We start from the raw sequence: 26,158 nt of genomic DNA, 5'->3' as shown, positions 1-26,158 counted from the left end.
CTGTCTGCTTTACTGGGGAGAGGATCCACCTGGGATTCGCAGGACCAAATTTAGTTTTGAACTGGAAGGAGGAATCTCCCCATCACACCACCTGGGACACACACCATATCCAGCAGTAAGAACTGGATGAGGAGATGGAGTTACAGTCCTTGCAGCCTATCAAGCCTCTCTCCAGCTCCACCATAAATCCACCCAATTTAGGATGCCTTTCTTCATTACCCCATGCTACACATGGGAATCCAAACAGACCTGAATTTCCCACAGCTCCCGTTACCATCAGGAGACCCTACACAACCCCTGCACACAACACACATGAGAAAACTAGGCTCTACAATCTGAAGGTTTGGGAAAAGTTTCATAACCTCTATCTCATTGCTCTTCTGGCTGTTGGATTTTATTTTCTGTTTTTTTTTAGTTTTGGTTTGTTTACTGGAACAAGGACTGGATGTGCATTTGTCCCTTCTCCTAGGCTCTTCCTCAGCTCAGAATCGTTAACTTCAAGTGAGAACTAAAACAGAATGAAGGCACCTAGAACACAGCTTCACCAGGATTTAGATATCTAGGTACATAAAAACAAGTAAAATACCACTCCTTAAACAGGACAAGTGTTTAAAATACCACTACTATTTTCAAAGACCTGCTCAGTTTATGCCTGAGCTTCCACTTCTGAGCCCAGCAACCACCAATTTTCCCAGTGTCTTTATACCACAGTGGAATCAAAAGTGTGAGACTTGCATGACTAAAATAAAGACATTCCCTTAGCTTTCCATGCCTACAGATATAAAAACATAAGGAATATATAGACATATCCACTCAATACTTTAAATGCTTTTTTAACAGTAATCACCCTGAGGAAAACAAAAACTTGTAGGTATTAATCTGGTCACCAAAAAAACCAAAGTTCAGAGAACACTGAAACTATTCATGATTTGAAGTCAAACAGGGCCAGAAAATGGAAAAACAGAATTTTCTACTTTCTGTTTGAAGTGGTGCTTTAATTTTGAAAACTAACAAATTTCTTTCTTCTTTTGAAAAGGGAATAAAAACATCAAAAAATCTCCCCAAACATTCTAAATATTTTAGATTGAATACTGTCTTTGTTCAGTCTGAAACAAAGGTTTGCTTTAATGTTTTGACTTGGCAGCTAACCCCCAAATCAATTATTTGCATAGCTCCACTTTGAACATAGTAAGATGTCAGACAAAAAAAAAGAAATAAGGGATGTAAAAGGAAAATAGAAAAGGAAATAATCTATCAATTCTTGAGTAAACATTGCTTAGAAAACAGTTTAAATCCCAGGATTCTCATTAAAAAGGCATTAATAACCTGGAGGAATTCCAAAAAAGGTCAACAATAATGATAACAGGATTACAGGGCACTGTTTATGAAGAGAGATTAAGGGAATGCAATTTGTGTATTCTTAGATAAAAATGAATATTGGCAACACTGTTTATCATGGGAAGGAGGAATACAGCTGGAAAACTGTAAAGAAAACTACGTAATAGCAACACAGGATACTGGATGTGAAGCATGTTATTTCATGAAAAATGACTTGAAATAAAAACTGATGGTTGGTGGGAGTTGTGCATAGTAAAATGTAGCTGGAGTAGGTTCAGAATACTTTAAGTGGGGAATCAGAAAGCTATTTTAAACATTCGCATAAATAATACAGATTGTAATTTAAAAGCGAGCACAAAAAACCCAAATCTCCTCAGGGAAGATTCATAATGGCCTCTTTCATATGCACAATATTTCTTTCTGTGGAGGTGAAGCAGGTTGAAAACCACAGAAAGCAGCCAGGAGGAGCAGAAAATTTGCTGCAGTAAATACACAAATTGCAAAGCATGTTCTAGCTTGACCTCACACATATTTTAAAACAAATACTTATAGAGCGTGCAGTGTGTATAGCATCAGTTTCTCTTTTTTGTTCCCTATTCCACTCTGGATTAGCAGAGGAGAGGAAAAAAGCCTGCTTGAATAGCCAGAAAGAAATTCTTTTGACTAAAGATCACAGCTATTGCCATCCTCCATACCTGCCTCAACTCAGACCTCTAAACCCCAGTGCCCTTCTTATGCCAGGCACTCAGCCATCTTTTTCAGATGCAGGAGCACGTCCCCACAATCCTCAGGAGACCTGCATCCCTATCAAAAGGCATCTGGAGCTAAAAGATTAATTCACTGGCACAGGTCTTATCCTGTCCAGCAGCCTGGGTGCTCCCTACAAAAATCCAAGATCTGCATTCCCTACTCACTCCAGTTTGCAGTTAGAGCCATGGCGCTCTCGTGGACCAAGTGCAACGCTAAGCTCAAGGTTGCAGGCATTGTCAGGTGAGAATCTCCCTTTAATGGTGGCTGTCCCACTTTCTGTACATCAGGACAATTAACAGGACAGAGACAGAGAGAGAAAGGAGTCACGGTGTGCCTGCTGGGAACTTAGCTTCAAACCCCCAGTAAAACAGTTACTAAATTAAACAAAGTGGAACACCTTCCCTGGGAGCAGACTCCCTGCATCCCCTCAGCCTGCCCAGCAGCACTGTATTAGGGCACACTTCTCCTTTGTGTTCGATTCCATCCTCCAAAAGAGGCACAAACAGATCCAAATATAAGGTTTTTTTCCCTTTACTAAACTAAGTAACAGGGATTTCCTTTACTTTTTTTTTTTTTTAAATTTTGTAAGGAAGGGGATAAGTACCTAAATGCAAAAGATTTGTGCCCAAGACCCTGAATTGCAGGTGGCCTGTGCCATCAGCCCACAGCTGGGCAGGTCATTATCTAGTACAGGTGGGACTCAGGCTTTCACCATTTACTTGTCAATTCCTCCTTTGCAACATGCTGGCTTCTCTTTTAGATCCTCCATTTCTGCTGTGACTGGCACTTCCTGCAGCCTGAGAGTCTTCTGAACAAAAAGAGATGTATGTCCTGAGAGGACATAGTCCAACCACTAACTGCCTACATCTCTACTAAGCAACATCTAAAATAAATTTCTGGAAGGGGTGGATTATAAAATACATGACAGAATTAAAAGCCTCTTTTGGTAGGCCACTTTAATTTGACAGGAATTGAGATTTAGGTTCAATAATATGAAACACTTTAAAGCCAAAACACTCTCCGTAGCTGCTATTTTGCTTATTTTTCTTTGAGAGAAATACTTGGCTATTTGAACACACTTTCCACATCAATTCAAGCTAATTTGTTTAAATTCAAAGTTTAAATCTAAAATACATATAAATTCCAACTAAAAAAAAGTGCTATGCTAGTAATTTTAACCTAACCTTCCAAGTACCTTTTCCTCAAAATATTTGTATTCTGATTATATTCCAGTATTATCTCTAGGAAGTTAAAGAGCACTTTTTTCACTTCTGTGAGATTTAGTTAGTTTATGAACTGAAAATAATTCCTGCAAATTCACAGTGCAAAACAAGATACAAAATCTCCCTGTGCAATGCTAGGCACCTTGGGCTGTAGACTTCAGGAACAGGACAAACAGAGGGTGCCTAAGATTTTTCAGGGATGAACAGAAGAGAAAAAGGCAACTAATTAGACCGTGAAGACCCATGAATGATCTTCAAACATTGACTTTCTTCTGCAACTGAATGGTTAAAAAAACCAAAACACAGCAACCCAAACCAAAACCAGAAATAAAAGAGACAGAGACTGTACTTGGCTTCAGTAAGGGCTAACAACAGAGTTGTCAGAGTCCTGATGAGGAACAGAGGATACAGGGATGGGATTCACCTGACTAAACGTGGATTGTCTCCAATGTAGACACCCATGTCCGAGCCAACCTTGGTCCCATTTTTAGTCATCAGAAAGTTAGTCAGCATAACCAGCGAGTTCAAGGCACTATTTATCTTATCCTAAAGTAAATGCTTATGTACCTGCAGAAAGACCACATGCTAGATTCACTGAGTTTATTCATTACATCTCCTTTAAAACAAAACAGCACCTTACTGCACTTGTGCAGGCAGAGACGATTAGACCTACATTACAGATATGGAATTGAGGTCAGATAAACTACTGGCCATCTCTATTCAACTTGGCTAAAGACCGTGAATTCACATCTCTTTTACCTCTGAAACAGCTCCCATAACCCCCAGAAGAAGGGAAATGACATTCACCTATTAATGGTGTTCCACCTCCTGTGAGCAGTAGGACTAGTCACAGGATCAGAGAGACAGTCCCCACCCACAGCTGACAGCTCCTGAGGTTGTCTAAGGAGACCTGTAGATTCAAATTCTACCTCTTCTGAATCACAAAACCTAAGGAATTTATGCCAGACACAGGAGATCCATTGGGATCTACTGGCTTTGCTGACCCAACTGGGAGGAACAGTTCCGAACACGTTGCAAGGACCCAGGTATTCTAGAGAATGCAGGGGTGCCTGGGCAATGCAAATGCCAGATCCCCCAACAGCAGCTTCCACCTCACTGCTATCCACCAGACCTCACAGCACTGACTGCTACAACACACCAAATCTTTGGAGGGTGACGCTCCTCCATGCTCAACTCTAGGATGCAAGCTTCGAGGATAGTGTGGGCTTGAACCCAGACATGGTGTCCTCACTCGGGAAGGGCAAGATGTGCGTGTTCCCCTCCCTGCGAAGCACAGCCCAGTTCTCTGGTACCCATGGCAACCAAGTCTTTAGTAACTCCCCGTGCTGGCAGGTCAAGTAAGCAAATCTACACAGCTCCATAGCAACAGACATTAAAGCGGATCCCATCAGTAAAATATGCAGGAGGGCTCAGTGCATACACAATTATTACCCAGAAGCACTGTTATTTAAAAAAAAATCGGCAGTAGCTGTTTTGTATGGGCCCAAAATGAAAGATTAAGAGAAGAAAGAAAAGCAAAAGTAAATGAGAAAAACGAACACACAATTGTATTTGTTAGACCCTGTGTTAGAAAAGATCTCAGAAACTTTACTGTCTCACATAAAATTATGAAGTCCACATATAAGAAAGGGAGAAGAGTGAAATTAAAACTGTACAGAAAATAAACATTGTGTACTGTTAGATTTAAAAGTCAGGATGGTTACATTGGCTGCTATCAGGTCTGGGACAGAAGCAAAGCATTCGAACCATGTGCTTCCTCCCTTTTTACTGCCAAGGTGATATTTTAAAAAGCACATGGAAAGCCTTCCAGAACCACATGTAATTGACCACTGTGCATATGCTCTTTGCCAAATATTAAGCTGCTTAAAAATCAAGTTAAAGTCATCCTCATCTGGTTAAAGTTACCCAGGGATCCTGGGTTTTTCACTTGGAAGTTCCTCTACATCCCTCAGAGAATTTATGCTTTACACTTACAATAAGTACGGCAACATCAAGAGATTGCTTATTATTAATTCAAATACTTCAAGAAGGTACAAAAGAAACAAATATATGTGCGATTTTTGGTCACAGGCAAGGTGCTCCATCATTTGTTCTCAACTTACTTCACACTAGATCCATCTTCAGGACATTTTTTTTGTTCTACAACTGATTAAACTACACTGAATCAGGTGTAGCTCATTTCTTAATTTTGTTATGCACTCAACACCAACCACATATTTAACTATATGAATATTCTCATGAATGGAAGCACGAATCTTCCCATCTTCACTGCACAAGTGAGGTTATGACTGACTGCAGAATGAGAGCATTGTGTGATTAAATCCTGCATTTGTTAACAGGTTAAATGTTTTTTGACATACCCTTGCTTAATCTTAAATATCCCTCCCTCAGAAAAGGTGCAGGCTTGGAATGTGGATTATAAAGAATTGCTAAATAAGTCACAGCAGAAAGAGAGACACATTACACTGCTGTCACCAGTCTTCTCATCACTCTCAGCTTTGTGTGATTCTGCTTTTAAAATAAAGCATGCTATTTATTTTAGAGATCAGTCAAAGCAGACTGCTGTTTCCAAATACAAGTTTTCTGTTTGGATTTTTCAAGTGAGTGTGACTTTGCATTAGAATACAGAGTACACCAACAGCATTTTAAAAAGTATTGCAACATAAGAGGTAGAAGTACCATCTAGCAGTTATGAAGAACAATGAATCTCTTTGCATGCCATAGGATCTATTCAAGTTAGCACATACCGTAACTTGGGGTTTGTATTCTGTACCGTTGTTCCTGAACAACATGGACGACAAAAGCCATACAAATACAAGACATGATGTTGCTGGCTAAGTGCACCAGTAAAATGTGTCTTTCTAATATTTTATCAGCCTTCTCAAGATAAAACAAAGTCTTACCGTTGCCTCCTTCTGCAACTAGAAAGGTTAAAGAGTGAAGTATATTTCCAGAACTAACTCTAAGACAGTTCTTTTGCAGAACTCATCTGTTTTTCTAATGAGGCATGTGCATACATATATATATATATATATCAGACTCAGACACTATTCTTCCCACACTGTCATGATGAATAGAGAGCAAGCTGACAAAAGATCTGCAAAATCATACAATCTGATGTCAGCAATATAACCTGAACCACATCTTTTACATTTTGTTTTAAAAATAACTAACGTGACTGCCTTTAGAATACAGACACATATGAAAGTCGAGTAGCAATATAGATAAACTTATCTGCTAATTTTACACTAATGGATTAACTAGCCACTAACTAGCTGCTACTATTTGCTTGCACAGGGTGCCTCCAAGAATAAATTCCTGAACATTGAGTATCCTAGGAATCTAATTCTCATATACCAGACAATATGAAACAAGCAGCAGGAAAAGCATTATGTTCTACCAGCTAGACATAGGCTTATTTAGCTCTAACTGTAATATTCCTAATTGCCTAAGGTCATTTCCACTGCATCCTTTTGTTCACTGTGAGCTCCAACACTGATTAAAAAAGCACCTGCACCTGAGTACTCACAATCAATTTAAGGCCGATACCATCTGCCCCACTTGTTTCTCCTAAAATTCCTAATAGCCCTAAAGCCTTCAAAGATTAACCTGTTCAGACTGGGACATCCTACCCCAAGGCTCATTCACTCATGACTTGACAAATTCATCAGGAAGAAGTAGAAAAGGTCATACTGCCAACACGTTACTTACTATGGCTCAAAGTTAAATGACATTTTTAATTAAATAGTGATTGTTAGAAGTTACCTTTTTTATACTTCCACTTCTAAGAACTCATTATAAGCGACATGGCAGTACATGGACACGAAAGATAGGGCAGAAAAAGCACAAATTGTGTCTTACAACTACTTAACTACAGATCTGGGTGATGCACTATTTAAAGGAAAAAAGAGTCCAACATCACACAATTGCTGGGGTTGGAAGGGACCTCCTGAGACCACCTAGTCCAATCACCTGCTCAGGCAAACCTAGCTGAAGCAGGCTGCCCAGGACCATGTCCAATTGAGTTTTGAGTATTTCTATGGGTGGAGACTCCACAACTTCTCTGGGAAATCTGTGCCAATGTCTGACCACTATCACAGAAAAAAAAAAAAAAGTGTTTTCTTGTGTTAAGATGTGACTTCATGTTTTTTAATTTGTGCTCACTGTCCAATCTAAGTGCTCTATGTGGTGAAAGCTTCTGAAATTCTGCCATTAATTTAAACAGAATGAAGTTTTAATGCTTGAATTCTCAATGACCACTCTTCTTGAAATATAATATATATCTTAGACTAGATATAGTTTATATAGCTATAGTTTATATATCTATAGATTATATAATCTATAGTTCAAATGCACTGTAATCCAAAATGTTACTATTTTAGCCAGATTCAGTAATAGATGGCCAGATGTTTTATCAGCAATTAAAAAACAATAACTTTTTTGCTGCTACCTGGAACTGATTACCGAACTGAGCTATGAATGACAGCCAACCAGTTTGGGAGCTGATCCTAACTGTGGCTCACCTAGGTCTCCTTTCATGCTGTGCTGCTTACACTTCTACACTGCAAGCTCCTGAAGGTGCAGAGGGGACAAGTCAGGGACAGTCAATGTTTTATTTTAAGTCTTAATAATTTCATGTGACACTTCAGCAGTTCCACAGGCTCTAAGAGATAGCTCTAACAGTAACCTAAGCTCATACAGTAAACTGTCCCAGGTGTGCCCATGACACCAAAAGCAAGAAAGTAAAGAACAGAACTTTTGCCAGAAATGCTGAACACAGTCATCTGATCAGGTACCCTTCTCAAATTATGATGCTCACACACATTTAAAAACAAGTACATCTCTCTGTTACTTTAAACATGCAAGCCTTTTAAAAGTTATTGACACAACTCTTGCCCAAGATTCCCTTATTCACCCATGTCTTCGTAAGTTTATCTGTACTTTGCAGTTTGCAGATCCAGATTTGGAATCCCTGCGCTAAGCATTCTAATGGAATTAAAAAAAATGAGACTGTCGAAGGCAAAACACTTCCCATGATCCTTAACAAAATGGTGACATGAGCTGCAAGGAATTCAGGATTAATCTTTGCAGGACGACTACAACAGGAATGTGAATGTGTAGAAGTGTTTAGGCTCCTGTTCAGCACAGCAGCCTGATACAAAACTAAGACTAGTGTTTATTAAGCTTTTTGCACCTTTTGCAAGGGCATTTTCTGCAACACATTTTCTATTGCTTTTAATACTGCATAAATCAATCACACCCAAAGAAGGAACAACTTCTAAAATCCTGAAATTAAAAGGCTTGTTAACTTTCTCCTGGAGTGGATGTTATATACCTTCCTTAATGTTCCTGTCCTCTCCATCCTTTCCTGGGAAAGCAGGCACAGGTTTTAAGCCAAATTCACCTATAACGCTTCTGTGATTCAGATTTAATGCACAATAAAAACCATTACCAACTATCCCAAATGAATGATTTCTTCATGTTTATAAATCTTTCAGAGGTTCAGCAAGATGCAGTGATAATGCATTCCAGGGTTAAGTATGGTTCACTATGCAAACAACATAAATTATGAATGATATCCAAATCTAGTTTGTTAATACTTCAAGAGGTGAAGATGACTTAGATCCAAATAACAATACCTTAGGCTGTTAGAGAAAAAAGCGCTATGTTGTATTTCATATTTTGAAGTACAGGAAAGAAAGATGAAGTGATGTTGCTAGAGTAGCAGAAAAGCATTGGAGCTTGGGAACAGCCTAAAAACATCCCAGGGTTCATTCTCAGGGCTATCCCACTCCGACATTTCCTGAATTATCTAAATATTTGTGTGAGTGTTACTTCTGAGATTCAGCATGTTCCAAGAAAACAATCCTGGAAACAGATACAGCGTTTTCGGCAAAATGACAGGCATTTTGAAGGTGCACGCTGACTGATGTACTCTCCTACAAAAATGTAGCACAGGACACAGTCTGTAAAAGATAGTGGTAGGCTGGATTTTTGTCTCTGATGTCTGGCTCCTGCCACACAGTCATCACAAGACATCTCAAATAAATAACAACTAGAGATTACCTCCCTATATCAGTAAGAGCTTTTGGTAGAGAGAGGTACTATGCACAACTGTTTTTGTGCTGTAGCTTGAGGTATCCAGCTCTATGCAGAACTATGTTATGTACAACAAGGACACATTGCTCTTATTCTTTTCCCAGATCCCACTTCCCTTCTACTCCTCCCCTGTTAACTCACTGTATGTTTTGCTATGTGACAATGCCTCCTCTTTACACAAGGGCTAGATCTTCCCACCTGAGCCACCAGAAATTCATGCACAAATAGGTCATGGGGAAGGGTCTGGATCCACCTGAAGCCAAGAGACAGCATTGGGAGAGAATTACATTAACTCCTGTGGCCAACAGCAAATGAACCGCAGCCGTCCCCTCATGTGCTCTCCATTCAGGAATGTTCCTCACCTGTGTCAGCTCTCACACTGACTAAGATGCGGGTTTTGATAATTTTCCACTAAAAACCTGTGAGTTATTTGGCAGGAGGAACTTAGAATTACTCTATAAATCAGACCTGGTTCCTGCTCTGAGAGTTTTGATGGATCTCAGGAGTGATATGTTTGAACTCTAGAGACAGGTTTTTCTGACCTTAGATATCAATCACTGCAGAGGTACCGACAGCTACAGAATGGCCCACCTGCAAGAATACCTAAACAAAGTCTATTGAAAGACTTGAAATAATACAATCAACTAAAATGAAAATGTCTTCTGACTATTACTGCCAAAGGCTAATAACTTGATATCACAGATCAATTTAAGTGTAATAATCAAAAACAATTAAGTAATTTATTGAAACAAGTGCATAACTCTTTTCCATGTGTATAGGATTCCAGAAGAAAAAAAACTTTCAAAGTTCTTCATCTACATTTTGATAAGCTACATCCATGTTCATTGCATTAGATTCCTTGATTTTAATGGAACAGAAAATAAAGCTTGAAAAAATATTATTTATCATCATCCATTACGCAGAGCAATGGGAGACTGGAAACACTCAAGCAACACTGCGTTATGAAATGAGCTGAAGAACTTGCAGAGATAGTGGTAAATCAGATTTAACTGGCCTTTTCAATGACCAAGCCAGCAAAGAGTTTTTGCAACAGATTCTCTACTGTTTCTGGATTAAACATGGTACTGGTAAAGCTGACCTGGCTCCTCATGAAAGCATCTAAATTACTTCCAGAGGTAAAATGACTCTGGAAACAGTATAGCCAGGAGGTACCTGGGCTCATAAACAATGTCACTTCTGCAGCTGGCTCTGTACAGGGTCAACATCCTCTCTGTCTCCATGATTAATTAAGTAACAGCACAAATATCCTGACCATTTGTAATCAAGAGCTGCTTGAACATGAATCACAAAAATATTTTATATCTACTCATTAAAACGACAGCAGCAAACGACACACTGGGATATTTAGTCTTGGATGTGCGACAAGCAGGTGCTGATGTAGCTGGTGGTCTGAGGTGGCCCATTAGCCTGAAGCAACGGGAGACATGCTCCTGATTCAGCCAATGTAGTATGAATCTACATCTGTCGAACTCCCACATGTAGGCTGCCCGTTATCTTGCCTTGGTTTGACATGTTGTAGCCCCAGAGCTATCGCAGCCTGGCAGCATAAACTTTAAGCAGGATCCAACAATAAATCTAACAACATCAGAAGACTATAATTCTTTGCTTTGATAGTAAGAGTCATTTATCTTTGGCCAGTGAAATATGTGTGCAATTACCATGAAATAGGATAAAATCGTTTTCAGTTGTTATTTGACATTACAATCAAGCCTCATAAAAAAAAGTGAAGACATCAATTAATTATATTTCCATGAAAAAGCTAATACTGGCAGTGTTTACAAATCTTGCAGGTGCTCCATAGAAAGAACTCAACTATTTTTTTTATTTACTATCTGCATTAGTGGTATCACGGCAGGACAACACAACGTATGTAGACATTGATGTACTAGTCAATTAGAAAGTGTAATTAAAGAAATGAAAATAACTATACTATACTCACCCGGCTTTACAACGCTTGTCTTTGTCTCCTTCTTATATCGAGCAAGCTGTGGGTTCCCTTCACTCATTGTCCCTGGACTGAATTTCTTCCTGGAGAAGTCTCCATCGCTACCAGTGCAAAAACTGATTGGACTGTTTCCAGCATCAGAAGGAGTCTTAACTGGAGATACTGACTGGCTACTAGGACAGCCAGTGTCATCTGAAGAGAAAGGGGAAAACATCAACATTTCTAACTAGTAAGTACATGAACATTAGCAGAATAAAAAAAAAAAAAATGGTGTTTGGACTGCAGCTGTTTATAGTCAGTTACATGATATGCACAACCTTGGCACTGAAACCTGGTGAGAAGCTATTGGTTTCTTCCATTTTGTGAAGGTCTTGGATGTCTTGTGGCAGACTGAAATGGCAAGTGCTTGTTTCACTGCCTGACAAAATACGTAATCAGGGGCTACATAATGAAATCTCAGATCTAAGATAAATTCCCCTGACTTAGCTAGGTTAGGGAATATTATGGCCATGAAGAAATGCACGTAAGACACAAGAACGGCTTGTGTAATGCACACTGGATGAAAAGCAAGCACAGGCCACGTGCTCTCCTTCAAGCTATGCTCCTATCTGAACAACACGAGAATGACCTATATAGCCCATATGCACAAAGTTAGGATTTTCATTTCACTGGAATTAATAAAGGTTTCTCAAAATTGTTTCTCCTTTTAAAGCAACCATGATCACAGACCTCTTCCATTCTTGACAAGTGGCTGTGAGGTACCTGATTCTGTAGAGGGTGTGTTATGCACAGACTGCTTTTGTTTAAAGCTGAATTCCTCTGAGGGCACACCAGCACTTCATGGCATCAGCAGCCACCTCAGGAATAAACCCGCATTCCTGACCTCCAGGTATACAAACACTACTCCTCTTAACAATTAAATGCAAAGTAAGAAGTCTGAGTCCAGGTGAAATCCACATATCAAATGCCCCCTTCATCTAACCACATCTCCTGTAATCTTGGGTAATCACAGCTCCCCTAAAAGTCATGGTGGTTTTAGAGATACACAGCAAAAACAAACAGGCTACTCTGACACTGGGAAGCCTTGAATATTTACTCTCCTGGAGAAATGTGATTGTTTGTTCAGGACAAAATGAAAGCTGCCATCTGAATTATGCAATCACACTCTGCTCCCATTATCTTTACCTAACATGAAAGTCAAAGAAGTACCTGCAACTGAGCCAAATCATTTGCATGATCATACTGCACTTACCACTTCCACCCTGTTCAAGCCCGATCTTGCCATGAGCTTTGCATGGGCAGATTGTTTAAAAAGTCAGTATATGACTGTGCATTTATGAAGCAAACGGGTCATCCCACAACTATCTCCTCCCTGCCTGCCCTCCCTCCACAAGAAAGAGTAGTTTTTGCTATTATTGACTATTGTTCCCTCCGTACAGTAAAACAACCTCATCTTTTCATGTGAACCAATTTTCCTTCATGCCTGGCCAATTACCCTACCCTCACCTTTTTGTTCCAGCGTTCTGCTTCTCATTTCTCTGTGTCCTACCTTCAGTGCTGAACAAGGTACCTAAAAGTGCTGTCAGTTCCATGCATGCTATATGCATTAGGATGTAACAGCAGCCTGAGGTGCTGCTGACCAGCCCTCTGAAAACTGCCAGACATGATGCCAAGCCACAGGGGCAGCCCAGCCTATTGCCAGAATTACCTCCCAAGGCACAAAGGGCAGTAATGGTGCAAAGCACTTAATCCAGCTTAATCATATCTCATTCCTTCAAATCAGCTCAATTAAGCCTACAAGCCCCTCCTTTGCCATCTTGCTGCTGCCTTCTGCAACTCAGAAATATTTCCTAGAAAAACACCAGGAAGGAGAAGACCACTAACAATGTTTTCAGCCCATTCCTGCATTCACCCTGATTAAAGTAGGATTTTTGCTCACATGATTTTTATTTACTTTTTATCCTTTCCATTCCCATCAACATCACAATATAACTCAACACAGAGAAGAGAGAAGGCAGCAATTTCCTCCCAGATCAGCACCCATTTCCTTCTCCCAAGGGTTGAGAGTCTCTTCTTCAGGCTGAATGAATGCTACCTACAGGGCAGTGGATCAGCACAGCTGAGTGAACTTCTGAATTGCATTTAAGCAGCTCCTTCAGCTATGTCCAAAGCATCTTCTCTTTAGAACCACACAAACATTTATAATCAGATATATTCAGATAATAGTGCAGGTTCATGCAGCTTATTTTTTCTTATGACCTTTCCACTTAGATGTTTCTCTATGTGCCATCATTTTCAAAATTCTGTGTTTAAAAAAAAAAAAAAAAGACAAATTATTTCCTTCATCTCTCCACCAATAAAATCACTGCAATAGGTGGACAGGTTCTGCAGACCTCACATATGTGTTTTGTATGGGTGACTTTATGTACAAGTAACTCCTAAAGCTATCATAGAATCATAGAATATCCCAAGTTGGGAGGAACCCGTAAGGATCATTGAGTCCAACTCCCTGCTCCTCACAGGACTACCTAAAATTAAATCATATGATTAAGAGTGTCATCCAGACACTCCTCGAACTCTGACAGGCTTGGTGCCATCACCACTTTCCAGGGGAGCCTGTTCCAGTGAACAGTGACTCCCTCTCAGTGAAGAATCTATAGGGTTGCTACCTAGAAGAACCTCAGAAGATGATAAACCCTTAAAAAATGACAAAACTAAACTACAGTGTTAAGAATTAGGGCATTGAAAAACCAAATATGTAAAGTTTACTGTGATAAGGAAATAAGAGTAGCCAAAGAAAGCATATAAAAATAGCACATAAAAATAAATATTTTAATTACTATTCCCCCCATCATTGTCTCTGACATCACACTGGTGACACTGTATGATCAGATTATGTCATATCTACATATTCTCATTTTATCCTTAAAGACTTCAGGTTTTGTTGCAATGGGACATTTACTAAAGGAACAAATGAGCCTGTCACAAAGAACAGCAGCTCTTCTCTACTCATACCCCTTGTGACCTTTAGACACACCGATAATCAGGTGAGCATTCCCACTCCAGCTGAAGTAAAAGAATGATTTTATTGTACTCCCTCTCCTCTGATCATTTGCTATTTTTTATGTAATGTATAACTTTTACTCTTTCTACCTAGTATTAGCCAGAAATGTGAACAAAATTATAAAGTTTCGAAATCTAGGGCAAGCCACAGAGCAACATTTTTCTGTGTCAGCTTTTTGCAGTGCCTTTTGAAGAATCAAAATGTTTACTATCACAGAAGGGAACAGCTGCATATGAAATTCTGGTGCTCACCACCAAAGGCAAGCAAAGCTCTGTTGTACACTGGGGGATGAACCTCCCAGCTGATGGGCAACTCAGTATTCTGGCACAAGCAAAAGTCCTGGTGAACACTGAGGTGCTATCCAGCTGCTTGGTGCAAGCCAAATTGCCTGCACTTATCTTCGTTCTTCCCTGCTACCGAAGCCTAAAAGGGCTATTTAATTGTATTTAATATTGCAGGTGAAATCCATGCAGAAGAGCAGCAGACCCTTCCAAGGACCCTGACCATGTGATGCCCGCTCCATCCCACAGCCAGCTCACTGCTGCAGCAAACACCTCCGCTTCTTGTCTGCAAGAGGAAGGATGCAACTGCAGCAGTGTGGGTTCAGTATTTCCCACAGACCTGCAGGTTCCTCCAAAACCTTACTGACAACTCTGACAGAAGGTGGTGAAGACCTCTACGTGCCCAGAAATGGGCCAGTACAAGGAATCTATCTCCAAAGTAGGCAATGGGGTAACGGGAGCACATGAGCCCACAATGGGATTCGCTTTCTGCTGAAGACATGATGTGAATGCAGTTTTCAGCAAGGTCAGTTAAGGATTCAGCCCTATAACGCAGCAAGAGCTTCCCCCCAGTAAGGATTTCAGGTCCAGACTTCCCAGGAATACAGACAGACCTGAGTCACCTTCTCAGGCACATGAACATCAGGAAGACAGAAGAGAGAAAGCTGGCAAATAATGCTGTGCAAGTCCATACTTCTGATCTTGCCTGTATTATTTGTTAGCACAAGAGGAAAAAGCACATAAATGTGTAACACAAAACTTTCATTGCTTTCTTAGCAATATTCATGGTGTATTTTTTCACAGTGGCCTCCTAAGAGTATTCTGGGAGTAGACTTTCCCTTTGAACATCAGCTGGATTTCATCACTGAAACTCTTATGTCCAACCCCTCTCCCAGATCAGACACGCTTGCCAAGTTTCAAAGCCAAGCACAGTGTCTCCTCAAACAAACAATCAGGGAAGTTGCTCAGAGCACTCTGACATTTGCATGCACTAACTTTCAAATAGCGAAGTCAAAGTATAACTAACAGTGTTAAAGATAGTAATACTCTAACAACTGACGAAAATATTGTTCTCATAGACTTTAAGGCCGTATGTTGTGACTTGATAATTTTCTCTGATTTTCTGAGCACAGAGACTTTAGAAGTTTCACTGGAATATGCCTTACAGCCTTCTTTAGAAAAATACTGCCTTTTCCTGAAGACTTCAAGATTTACAAACTCCCTATATAGTCCATCCAAATAACTAATGGTGCTCTCACTGAGGAACCACAGACTTAATATTACCCTCACACCTAGCCGCCAGATCTACTTATGCACTTGTGTCCACCCCCTACCTGATCCTTTGTCTACTGTCCCACTTTTGTCTTCACTTAAAGTTCCCTTGACCAGTGTTCAGGCTGTACATCCTCTGTATTTCCACTAAGAAATGTGGATTCCAGAACTAAACATGGGCTTCTAATGAACTTTTACCAGTTCAGTGTACCAAGACAAAAAAACTGGTTCTGGACTTTTCCTAATGGTTCCATTCCTGTTCGTCCCAGGATCTGTTAGTTTGGGTAGCCACGGCTCTGCCAGGATGGCACACTGCCAGCTGGCCATTGATGGTGAACCACCAAGGGTATTTATTTCAGAACTTCTCAGAATAATCTCCCAATCTGCTTGTCTGTTCCACATGTTTTGACTCTCTATGTGTTGCTTTGGTCTTCTTCTCATGACTGGTCTTGTAGCACAGGAGTGTTATGCATTAATGAAAGTTGCTGACAGAGACCGAAGGGAACTAGCTTCCACCTGCCAAGGCTCCTCTTGTTTTAAATGCAGAGAAAGAGGCTCCTCTGGAGGATGAGTCAGAACAAATAGCCCAAATTAGACTTCTCCAGTCTTCCCACTACTCTGAGTCACTGTCTGGAGGTTCTCATCTCTTTCTATTCACTAGTGCAACCACCATTCTGACCTGAGTAGCTGAACCAGTAAGGTGTAAGGGATTACAGCGCAGTTGGAAAACATCGCTAAGAGGAGGCTGACAGTATCATTCTGGAACAACTAGGCAACACAAAGACCACAGTAAAAGCAGCAAGATGAAACATAATAGTATCAAATGAGTAGTACACAGAGAAAGACAGAGGTGGAGCATATTCACATCATTAGTCTCTCAATAGATAGGAGTCTAACTCCAACCTCACTGTGACACTGAAAGGCCCTCTGGAGGCACCCTCACCTTCCCAGCAAAGATTTAGGGAGCACAGCTTAAGGTAAGAATTGTGAATATTCTCCTCAGCTCCTATTTGTACTAAAACATCTTATTTTTACTGCAGCCATTTCAGAAGGTGATTTGATGTACTCTAGAAGATTAGTCATTGCTACAATTTGTCACCTACAAACCTGCAAAATCACACAGACTGTTGAAAAAAATATTCAATAACCTCACTAAAAGTAGTCCTAAAAATGCTACTAGTCTTGGTCCTTCTGACCAATTCTAAACTCATTTTACAGTTATTTTTAAGATCTGTTGGCGCTGGTATTTAATAAAATTAATCAGAATATCATGTGCTTGTGAGGCAAGTGTCTTACCAGGAGTCAAGCACACTAAAGCAGAGCAGAAGAGCAAGCAGAACTATAGCCCTGTCAGGAAAAGAGAGGAGATTTATATGACAAGGCCTACTTTTACAAAATCCTGCTAAGCAAATTAATTCCAAATTTAATCTCTATGTCTCTGCAGACAGAACTTGAATTAACTATGCTCCATTTTGCCTGTGAACAAAGGCAGGCTAGCAGCTCCACCAGTCCCTGAGGTCACCTTGAGAGGCTGTGCAAACTCTTGCCCTTGAAGGTTTTCTAGACTTGGATAGACAAATCCATGGCTGATGTGACACAGTGCTGGAAGCAGTCCTGCTTCAAAAAACAGTCTGGATGAAATGATCTCCAGAGGTCCAGTACAACCTACATGCTTAGGATCATACTTTTCTTTTACATTTTTTAGATATTTCACCGCTGGGAACTACCCTGGTTTTCCCAGTTCATCTTTCAAGCAGGAACTATTGATTTTCACTCTATCACTCTCTACAGCTACCTGACAGGACATTGTAGAGAGGTTGGTGCTGGTCTCTTCTCACAGGTGATTAGTGACAGAACAAGAGGGAACGGCTTTAAATTGCAACAGGGGAGGTTCAGACTGGACATTAGGAAAAAAATTTTCACAGAAAGAGTGGTCAGAGAGTGGAATTGGCTGCCCAGGGAGGTGGTGGAGTCACCATCCCTGGATGTGTTTAAGGGTCATTTAGATGAGATGTTGGGGGATGTGGTGTAGGGGAGAACTTGTAGAGTTGGTTGGACTCGATGATCCCAAGGGTCTTTTCCAACCTGAATGATTCTGAGATTCTGTGATTTTAATGTTCTAGTCATAAAATCTAACCCAGTAGTGAAGTAAGTAAAATCAAGACTGAACATCTTCAACCCCTTTTGATTGTTGCTGAGGTTCCTATCATTAATATACAGGTGACTTTTACACCTGTTCCTCACCAGCCCCTTTGCCTTTGCTTCCATCACACCCAGAGGCTGATCACTAATGGTCACTACCGAAAATTTAGTATGGAAGCTGCTCACTGGATTTGGAAAGAGATCCTCTCTGCTCACTCACAGCACAGCATAAATGATGACAGGCTCAGATTGTGTAGAAGAGGGGAGGGGAAGGTGACGTGACCCACTCCTAGAGCTTGGACATCTTTTACCATGCAGTATTTCCCATAAACGTGTCCTCAAAGGTATCAGCTCTTGACATCTGACTGAACAATAGCTAAGTTACACTGAAGCATCAAATTTTAATTGACTTTGGCAGCAAATGATACCTCTACTAATCCTCCTTCTATTTGAACATTTCACTAATAAGCAGGGCTGATGTGAGTTCTGGGAAACCATCTGAAAAAAGGACTATATAATTGTGGCTTATTGGCTTTGTCATTACATTTATAGCACCACTAATGGTATTAGTATTACAGAACAAAAGCATCGAGGCTTACTAGTAAAAATAGCAATAAAAATAGTACTGTTACTAGGAGAGCACTACGGTCAGGAATAGAACAGCTCCTAGAGTTTTGATATCACATCACAGATAACAATTGGATGAGGGGTTTAAGATGATAAAGGACTGAAAATCTATTTGAAAATTTTAAAGAAAAGTTTTAACTAAAGGTGAAGAGGGGAAAGAGTCTGAAAAAGAGACAAAGAAGTCTTGGCTGTTCAGCAGGGTTTTTAGGCACTTTAGTAGCCCTCACTAACCCTTCCTGAGGCAAATAGCTTGAAGTAGAATCACTACTACTCTGTCTGGTGGGAAATCCTTGACTACATCCAGTATAAGAAATATTACCCACTTAATATTAATGTTATGTGAAATACATGTGTATATACAGATGAGTTTGTGTGTGTATGTTTTTATGTGTTTAATTCCACTACGAAGTAAAGGAAGAAATTATAAATATGCTATCCAATTTTCAAGGTATCATTTTTGGAAATGAGTATCTTAAATAGACCATATAGAAATTTGTACCTGTTCCTCAAATGGTACAACATGTTATATTCCTCTGTTCTCATATAGCTCTGCCTCCATGGCTGACAGTGTATGAGTGTGACCCTCACAGCTTCAACATCACCTCATAAGGTCGCACTGTTTACCTGCTAATGATGCTTGGAAATCGCTATTCTATCCTTTTTTTTAATTGCTACCAAATGCAGACGGGCACTTAGCATCATCACATGGTGATACATATACATCAAAACACTGTTCCAAAATTTCAAGGGCATTTATTAATCCTATAAACATAGGGTTAAAACATGTAATATAGAATTTCTTCTAAAATATAAAGATTCTCTTTTAATACAAAAGAAATCAAAGACTTCTGATTAAAGATTAATTTCTGCTACAAGTTGTGATGTTCTTCAGTATGCATGGCCACATTCAACCCAACAGAAAATTGCATGAAAAGCACTTTAAAACAATAAGTATTAGATTACGCATTGGTGGTGAAGAAAGTACATGATATAGTTTAGAATTCAGTTCATAGTACGCAGCAAGCTGAGACAAATGGGGTAGTAGAAAAGATGAGGTACTGACTGTTCTCAGGACACCATCCAAAATGTGCCAGAGAGAACAGAACTCTTCTACTGACCTCCGGAGGCTCTGAGTCAGGCTATAAAGGTTCACAGTGCTCACAGGTATATAAAAAGGTGACAACAAACATTCAAAAGGTTTTGGCTTCCAGATGCTGTTGTGTGGCACAGGAACAAAAGGATTCTTACCTAGTAAGAGGGAATAAACAGTCAATCTGAAAGGGAAGCAGGCAAAGGCCAAAAACTGAGGAATAGGGAGCCTTTGCTTTTTAGTACCTAGGCACTTTTCTCATTTCCAGGTTTGGAACACATCTCTACACTTCAAAACAGAATTGGTGGGTAACAATATTAAGCAATAACAGATTACTGCACATAAACTGGCCCAGAAGGAAATTCTCCAGGGAAGCAGCAGTGAGAAAAGGAAGCATGTCTGAAGTGTCACTCTTATGCAAGGGCCATACATGAATTTTTGAAAGCAGATTTTGTTTCAGTGTTTTTGTAAACTAGTATCACAGTAATTACTGAACTGCTTTACACAGTGCTTCAAAGAAATGCGCTGAAGACCTTCATTTCAGAAGTTTGAAAAACATGGCAAAAGGACTGTGGAAAAGCATAGCATAAAAGACTGCAGGAAAGAGAAGCTAACTTTAGTGTCACATACTTAAGCACTTTTAAGCATATCTCTTTGGTTCAGTAACTCAGACTAAAAAAAAACAACAAATGGTAAGGAACTATTTAAACACATTATTTTTTCCTATAACAAGAAACAAGAAGATTGGGACAGCTCACTGTTTCCATAATAATACATACATATGTACATACATATACAAACACAAATAATAGAGGTAATTATTTTCAGTAATTTGTATTAACTCTCTGGCCTCCATCTGTTGGTTTGTTAAAATACTGAAAATTTGTTTTCCTCTTTGATTCAGAAATATATATTTAAGCACACACACTCTAACAGTGTAGTCTCCAAAGCTGTCTGGTTTACCATACTGCTTCAATGTTCTAGCAAAGAAATTATTTACCAGAGTGCGAGAAGGCACAACTTTTCGCCCAGTAACACCTGCACAACCCTTTTCTTCTTGTCTGTGGCTAGCAATATGGGTTGCACATTCACATGGACTTTAATAAGCCTGCCTAAACCTATATGCTTATTTTGACATACACACTGCAAACTTAGTCCCAGCACCCATCAGCAGCTGAGCCAACTGACAAATAATCTGCGAGTTCAAGGGGACCGTGCACAGGAGCAAGAGCAGGGAACAGCAATGTTGAGATTCCTGTTGCAGCACCTACACCCCAGGGCTTACAGTGCAGCCACGGTACTGGAGTATATTTATTGTGCCATGCAGGTAAAGAACAAGATTTTTAAAAATCTTTACACCAGAAAAGAACAACTTATGAAATAAGCATTGAACCTGGATCTTGAAACCTGAAAGTAAAAGCAAAATGAAGCTTCAACTCCTATTTCTGAAAACTTTGTTTGGGAGTGAGTCACAATCATTCCTGTACAGAGATGCTCCTGGTTTTCAATGACCTGTAGTACTATGCAGACCAGTTAAAAAGGTGATTTGCAGGTAAGCCCACAAAAAGAGGAACTGTTTGCTATGGGCATAAACCAGCTCCTCTGGCTCATAGCTGAACCGATTATTAAATGCACAAGTGCTTCCTGCAAAGCTGCATCTCAGTTGACAAAGTGCCGCTGCATTACCTGCAGAAATTCATGAGGCTGGCTTCTGAAGAAAGGCTGATGGAAAGCTTGGGCATCCTTATAAAGGCAGCATGTAACAACTCTTCTTCATAAGAACAAATTTAAAAGCTAAGCTGTTCAGAGGCAGAAAATAGGAAAAAAGTGTATCCCAAACTAACTTCCTTTTAAAATGAAAACCTAAACAGGCTGTTACTGAGTTTAGCACATCCAGGCTGCCTTCGATCCAATATGCAACTGGCTCGGTATCAAAAGGACATGTACACAAAACCCAAGGATAACGCCCCGCCCTAAGGATCTTATTTCTTGCAGGCAAACACTGCAACTGGAACTACCAAAGGCTGCCTCGCTCTTGCTGGCAGCAGCTGCTCAGCCATGGACCCGTGAGCAGATGATTTGTTTGCGACATTTAAAATCACGCTCTCGGCCCGACTGACAAGGTAAGCGCGCGCAGCCGCTTCAAAGCCAAGTGCGACTTATGAGGAAAACACTCATGACACAGGCAAATGCTCTGTAGCAGCTGAGCCAGACGAAGCTGTTGGGAGAGTGTTTTTTCATCGTCTGACATCATACGAGCTCTTGTGGCTGACATCCAAGCCAAAGGAGGGCAGTGACTGAAGGAAGAGAAGTGCTCCTGTATCAAATGACAAACAGGACCCCAGATGTGCTAAGATTTTAAGGAAGGATTGCGCGTGGTGAACACTGACACAAAGGCTCAGCTTGCCTACACAACATCCAGAGAGCATCCATGTTCACTTGGCAGAAACAAAGAATATTAAACCACATTTTGTCAGGAATATCAGAGATAAGATTAACGGTCTCACCGTGTTTCATATGGACTTACAAAGCAAAACTGACATAAAGTCAATTGCAAATATTTGATCAACATGATCAAGCGAGTCTCTGATCCAGTGACACAAGACAAAGAGGGAGCTGATCACACAAATTTAAAACTTATCTCAGCCATAACTAATAACTTCTTCAAAAGAAATGAAGCATTAAACTATAGTGTCTCTTGTCTGCTGCTGAGAGGCATTTTATGCTGTTGCTACCATGCTTGAAGCACTGCCACGGTTCCCATAGGTTCCCCCTGCCTAAACCAACATTACTGATACCTGGAACACTCTGCTGCTCTCATTTATAGAGAGAAAGAACTCCAAACCTTCACTTATGCATTGGGATCAATGTAAGCACCCAGGGAAAACGGACAACCTCAGAAGCTCTAGGGAATCAAGCAGGAAATACATATTTAAATGAAAAAGGAAAAAAAAAAAATTCTACTGGAGGAAAAAGAAATGTACTGATTGTAACACTTGGTGTCAATAATAAAGAAGTAAAGGTGGAGAGCAACTTGTCAAGAAAAGGGTAAAGAGGAAAGGAATTATCCAGGGGTCAAGTCATACTATCTGCTGCTTATCAAGAACCTTTAGGAGCTTAAAAAAAAGACATTTACCTAAATGATCATGAGCTTTTTCATACTGCCATCACACTCTTGTCCAACATTTTATTCATTTGCTCAACTATTCCAAATTTATCACTTGCTAATTTTAAAGACGGTAAGTGCCAAGTTAAGCACCAGGAGAGGCAGTTTAGAGGCTGAGGCCCCTCCACTCACCTCTCTATGCAGCTCTTCACCATTCCCTCCCCAGAAACAGGAACAAGCAGCCACCTGCTGCTGCTCAGGAATTTCAATCTAAATTAGACATACTATGATACAGAAGGACTATAACTGGAAGACAGGGAAGAGATGTCAGAGAATGAGTAAGTCAAGTCAGGGACTGTTGTCATACCTGCATCGCAGTGAAAAATCCATCAAACCTGTCAACAACAAAACCATGTCCTGGACTGGAGGACAGTGCCTTGGCCGATCCTTTCCTGCATAAGATTTGAAGGCTCACCGCAGTCAAACTGCAGTCAAACTGTGTGGGTGCTGCACGCAGCTTGAGAAGCACAAAGCTCTTGGCATGGGGAAAAAATCAAACTAAATCAACGCAGCATTCATGGAAGAATAAAAGATGAATTAAGAAAATAAATAGATGAGCAGTTGTGCTTAAGATGCAGGTTAGGAGACCAGCATCGCACTCTTGAATACCTCAGCGAAAGGTGCCTTAAAACTGTCAAGCCATGAGATCAGACACACCCAGAGTAAATACAAAGCTCTGCTGGGCCTCAAGACAGCCCATACAGTGCAGCGGGACAGCAAGGGTATTACTTTGGCAGCTCTGTGTTGAGTAGATCCAAAGAACACGATATTAACCCAAAAGATATAAAAAATGTCGTTAACCAGGATGAAAGGCCTGTCAACACACAGGGGAAAAAAAAAAATCAGGCTAGAAAGCAGTCATTTGGGACAGATCATAAAAATAATGTATTAATAGAAAGCTTCAAAAGATTTTACTTCTTTGTAACTGGCAAACTCAAGCAGGTAAGATGGAGGGATTCAAAAGGCATGGGAAAAAGACTTCAGCATTCTTACAGTACTATGCTGTTTGTTTAACACCCTGCATTGTTCATTAAACAATAACCAAATAGATCATTCCACTGAGCCTGAATTGCAAAATCTATCTAAGCTAGACTCGGATACTGTGTTTCTCATCTAGGAAAACTGACTGTTCTTGTACACAGTGTTCAATACACTGGTTTTCATTAAAGCAATTCAAAAATAATAATCTGGTCCACAAAATAAAGACAAAAATAAATACGAGTGTTTCTGGCTGTTCTCAGGAAAACCTTTAGTAACAAACATTTCATGAATAAACAAAAAGGAAGTTCATGAACTTGTTCTGATATTAACTATTACAAAAATACTTACTGTAATTGAGATTTTTATTTAGACATAGAACGTTATCCTCTCCAAAATACTATGAAAACCAAATCCTTATGCACCAAAATATCTTTAAAATTACCACACATAGAACCCAAGGTGTATATGATGCGACCCTCAATGCTGTTATCGATGTGCATAACGTCATACTTGGTGAAGAGTTTCACTGAATTAGAAAATTACTCACCACTAGTAGGTACCTGAGTCATTCACTGCTAGTTGAGGCACTAAATTGTGCTACACTATACACTGGATAAATATTTAACATAAAATATCTGTTTTCAAGTTGTCCCTGATGTAAAGGGATATACTAATTTTGAAGGGCAAATGACACTTGCGTGGTTTACAGAGAGTGGTAATTTACTTCTGATACATCACCCAGCCATCACCCCCTCTGTAGAGACGGCACCATGCCCAACTCACATCTGGCTACACACTTGTCAGAATCAGCCTGACTTCTCAAATAAACAAAACTCAATTCGATGTGACAGCAAAAACTTCACCTACATATTTTGTTCTGATTTATGCATGGAGGCCATTGTCACAAAACCAAAAGGAATTGCAGTATTTGACCCAGGTCTGACAGCCTTAGTAGCAGCTCCTGTTTTACAGACTCTTTGGCTCATGGGCTTTTCAGAACGCTTCAAACCCACGCCACAGATTTTAAGGAAAAATCCTTCTCTTTAAGCAACTATTCTGTCACAGTAAAACCGCCAACTTTCTAGCAGTGGATAGCAGAACTTGCAATGGAAACATCTGGTGTCGCTTATGGACACGTATTAAAAGAACAGATACTGGACTTCCCTGGAAAAATCAGTGGCTGCCCTTCTTCATCTGCAAAGCGAGATGCTCGTCAGGGCTCGCTACGAGCCCGACACTGGGATGCATCAGCCGGGGGTGACAGCGAAGCCACGGGGGTCGGCGTGGTGGGGCCCAACGTGACCCCCGGGCTGAGGACTGAGCCGGGGGGGGTCCGTCTGCGGTACCTGAGCAGAAGCTATTGCTGCTGACGGTCCTGCCGGAGCCCCCGGAGGAACTGGGCGGGTTGAATTCCCGGCTCTCCTCTTCCGAAAAGGGCGACTCGGAAGCGGGAGACACCTTCTGCTGAGGTCGGAGGACCAGGCGGGGGATGCGGCTGCGGGACACCTCTTTCTCCAGCTGCGTTTTCTGCTCCTGCTCGGGAAGGGACACCCCGGCATCAGGCACCCTTCGGATGCCCCCTCCTCCTCCCACCATCCCAGCAGGGGCAGGCAAACACCGGCCCTCCCCCCCCCCCCCCCCCCCGCCCCTCAGGGGCGGGGGGGGGGGGGGGGGGAGGGCCGGTGTTTGCCGGCCCCTGCCTCTCCTTCATCCCCGCAGCCCCCCCGCCCCTTCCCTCCCCGGCTCCTCACCTTGCCGCTCTCCCGCAGAGGCCCCATCGCTCCTCAGTCACGGCGCAGCCGGGGACAGGCACCTGGCATGGGCGAGAGGGATGCGCTAAGCCGGGGTTTGCCGCCGCTCCTCCTCCTCCTCCTCCTCCTCCTCCTGCTGCTGCCGCTGCGGCGCTGGGGGTGGCGGAGCCCGGCCCGGCCCCGCCGCCGCCGCTCCCCGCCCCGACACGTGGTGCCGCCGCGCCCGGGGCCGCCGCTGCCGCCCGCCCCGAGGGCGCCGGGCAGGTGCGAGGATGGGGGCGCATCCCCCCCTTCCCCGCCCGGCATACACCCCACCACCCCCCACCCCCCCCGGCCCGGTCCGGCATCCGCGGGCTGCCGCCGCATCGCCCCGGCACCGCCGTCCCG

General features: G+C 41.3%; 1 protein-coding gene across 3 annotated transcripts in view; it reads right to left on the bottom strand.

Annotated features, from left to right (window-relative positions):
• SYBU (syntabulin) overlaps positions 1-25,890 on the bottom strand; it is a 43,223-nt gene extending 17,333 nt beyond the window's left edge. Inside the window, exons 1-3 of one of the 3 annotated variants that reach the window (XM_074898514.1) lie at positions 25,772-25,890; positions 25,367-25,556; positions 11,392-11,589 (exon numbers count right to left, since the gene is read on the bottom strand). In XM_074898514.1, the coding sequence (XP_074754615.1) occupies positions 11,392-11,589; positions 25,367-25,556; positions 25,772-25,798 (415 nt within the window). In that variant the 5' untranslated portion in view covers positions 25,799-25,890. The remainder of the gene's footprint in view (positions 1-11,391; positions 11,590-25,366; positions 25,557-25,771) is intronic. The other 2 variants (XM_074898513.1, XM_074898515.1) reach the window with 2 other exon arrangements.
• Between the last annotated feature and the right edge of the window lie 268 nt (positions 25,891-26,158).

The sequence above is a fragment of the Athene noctua genome, chromosome 2, assembly GCF_965140245.1.
Source record: "Athene noctua chromosome 2, bAthNoc1.hap1.1, whole genome shotgun sequence".
NCBI lineage: Eukaryota > Metazoa > Chordata > Aves > Strigiformes > Strigidae > Athene > Athene noctua.
This window is presented reverse-complemented; position numbering and strand designations above follow the sequence as displayed.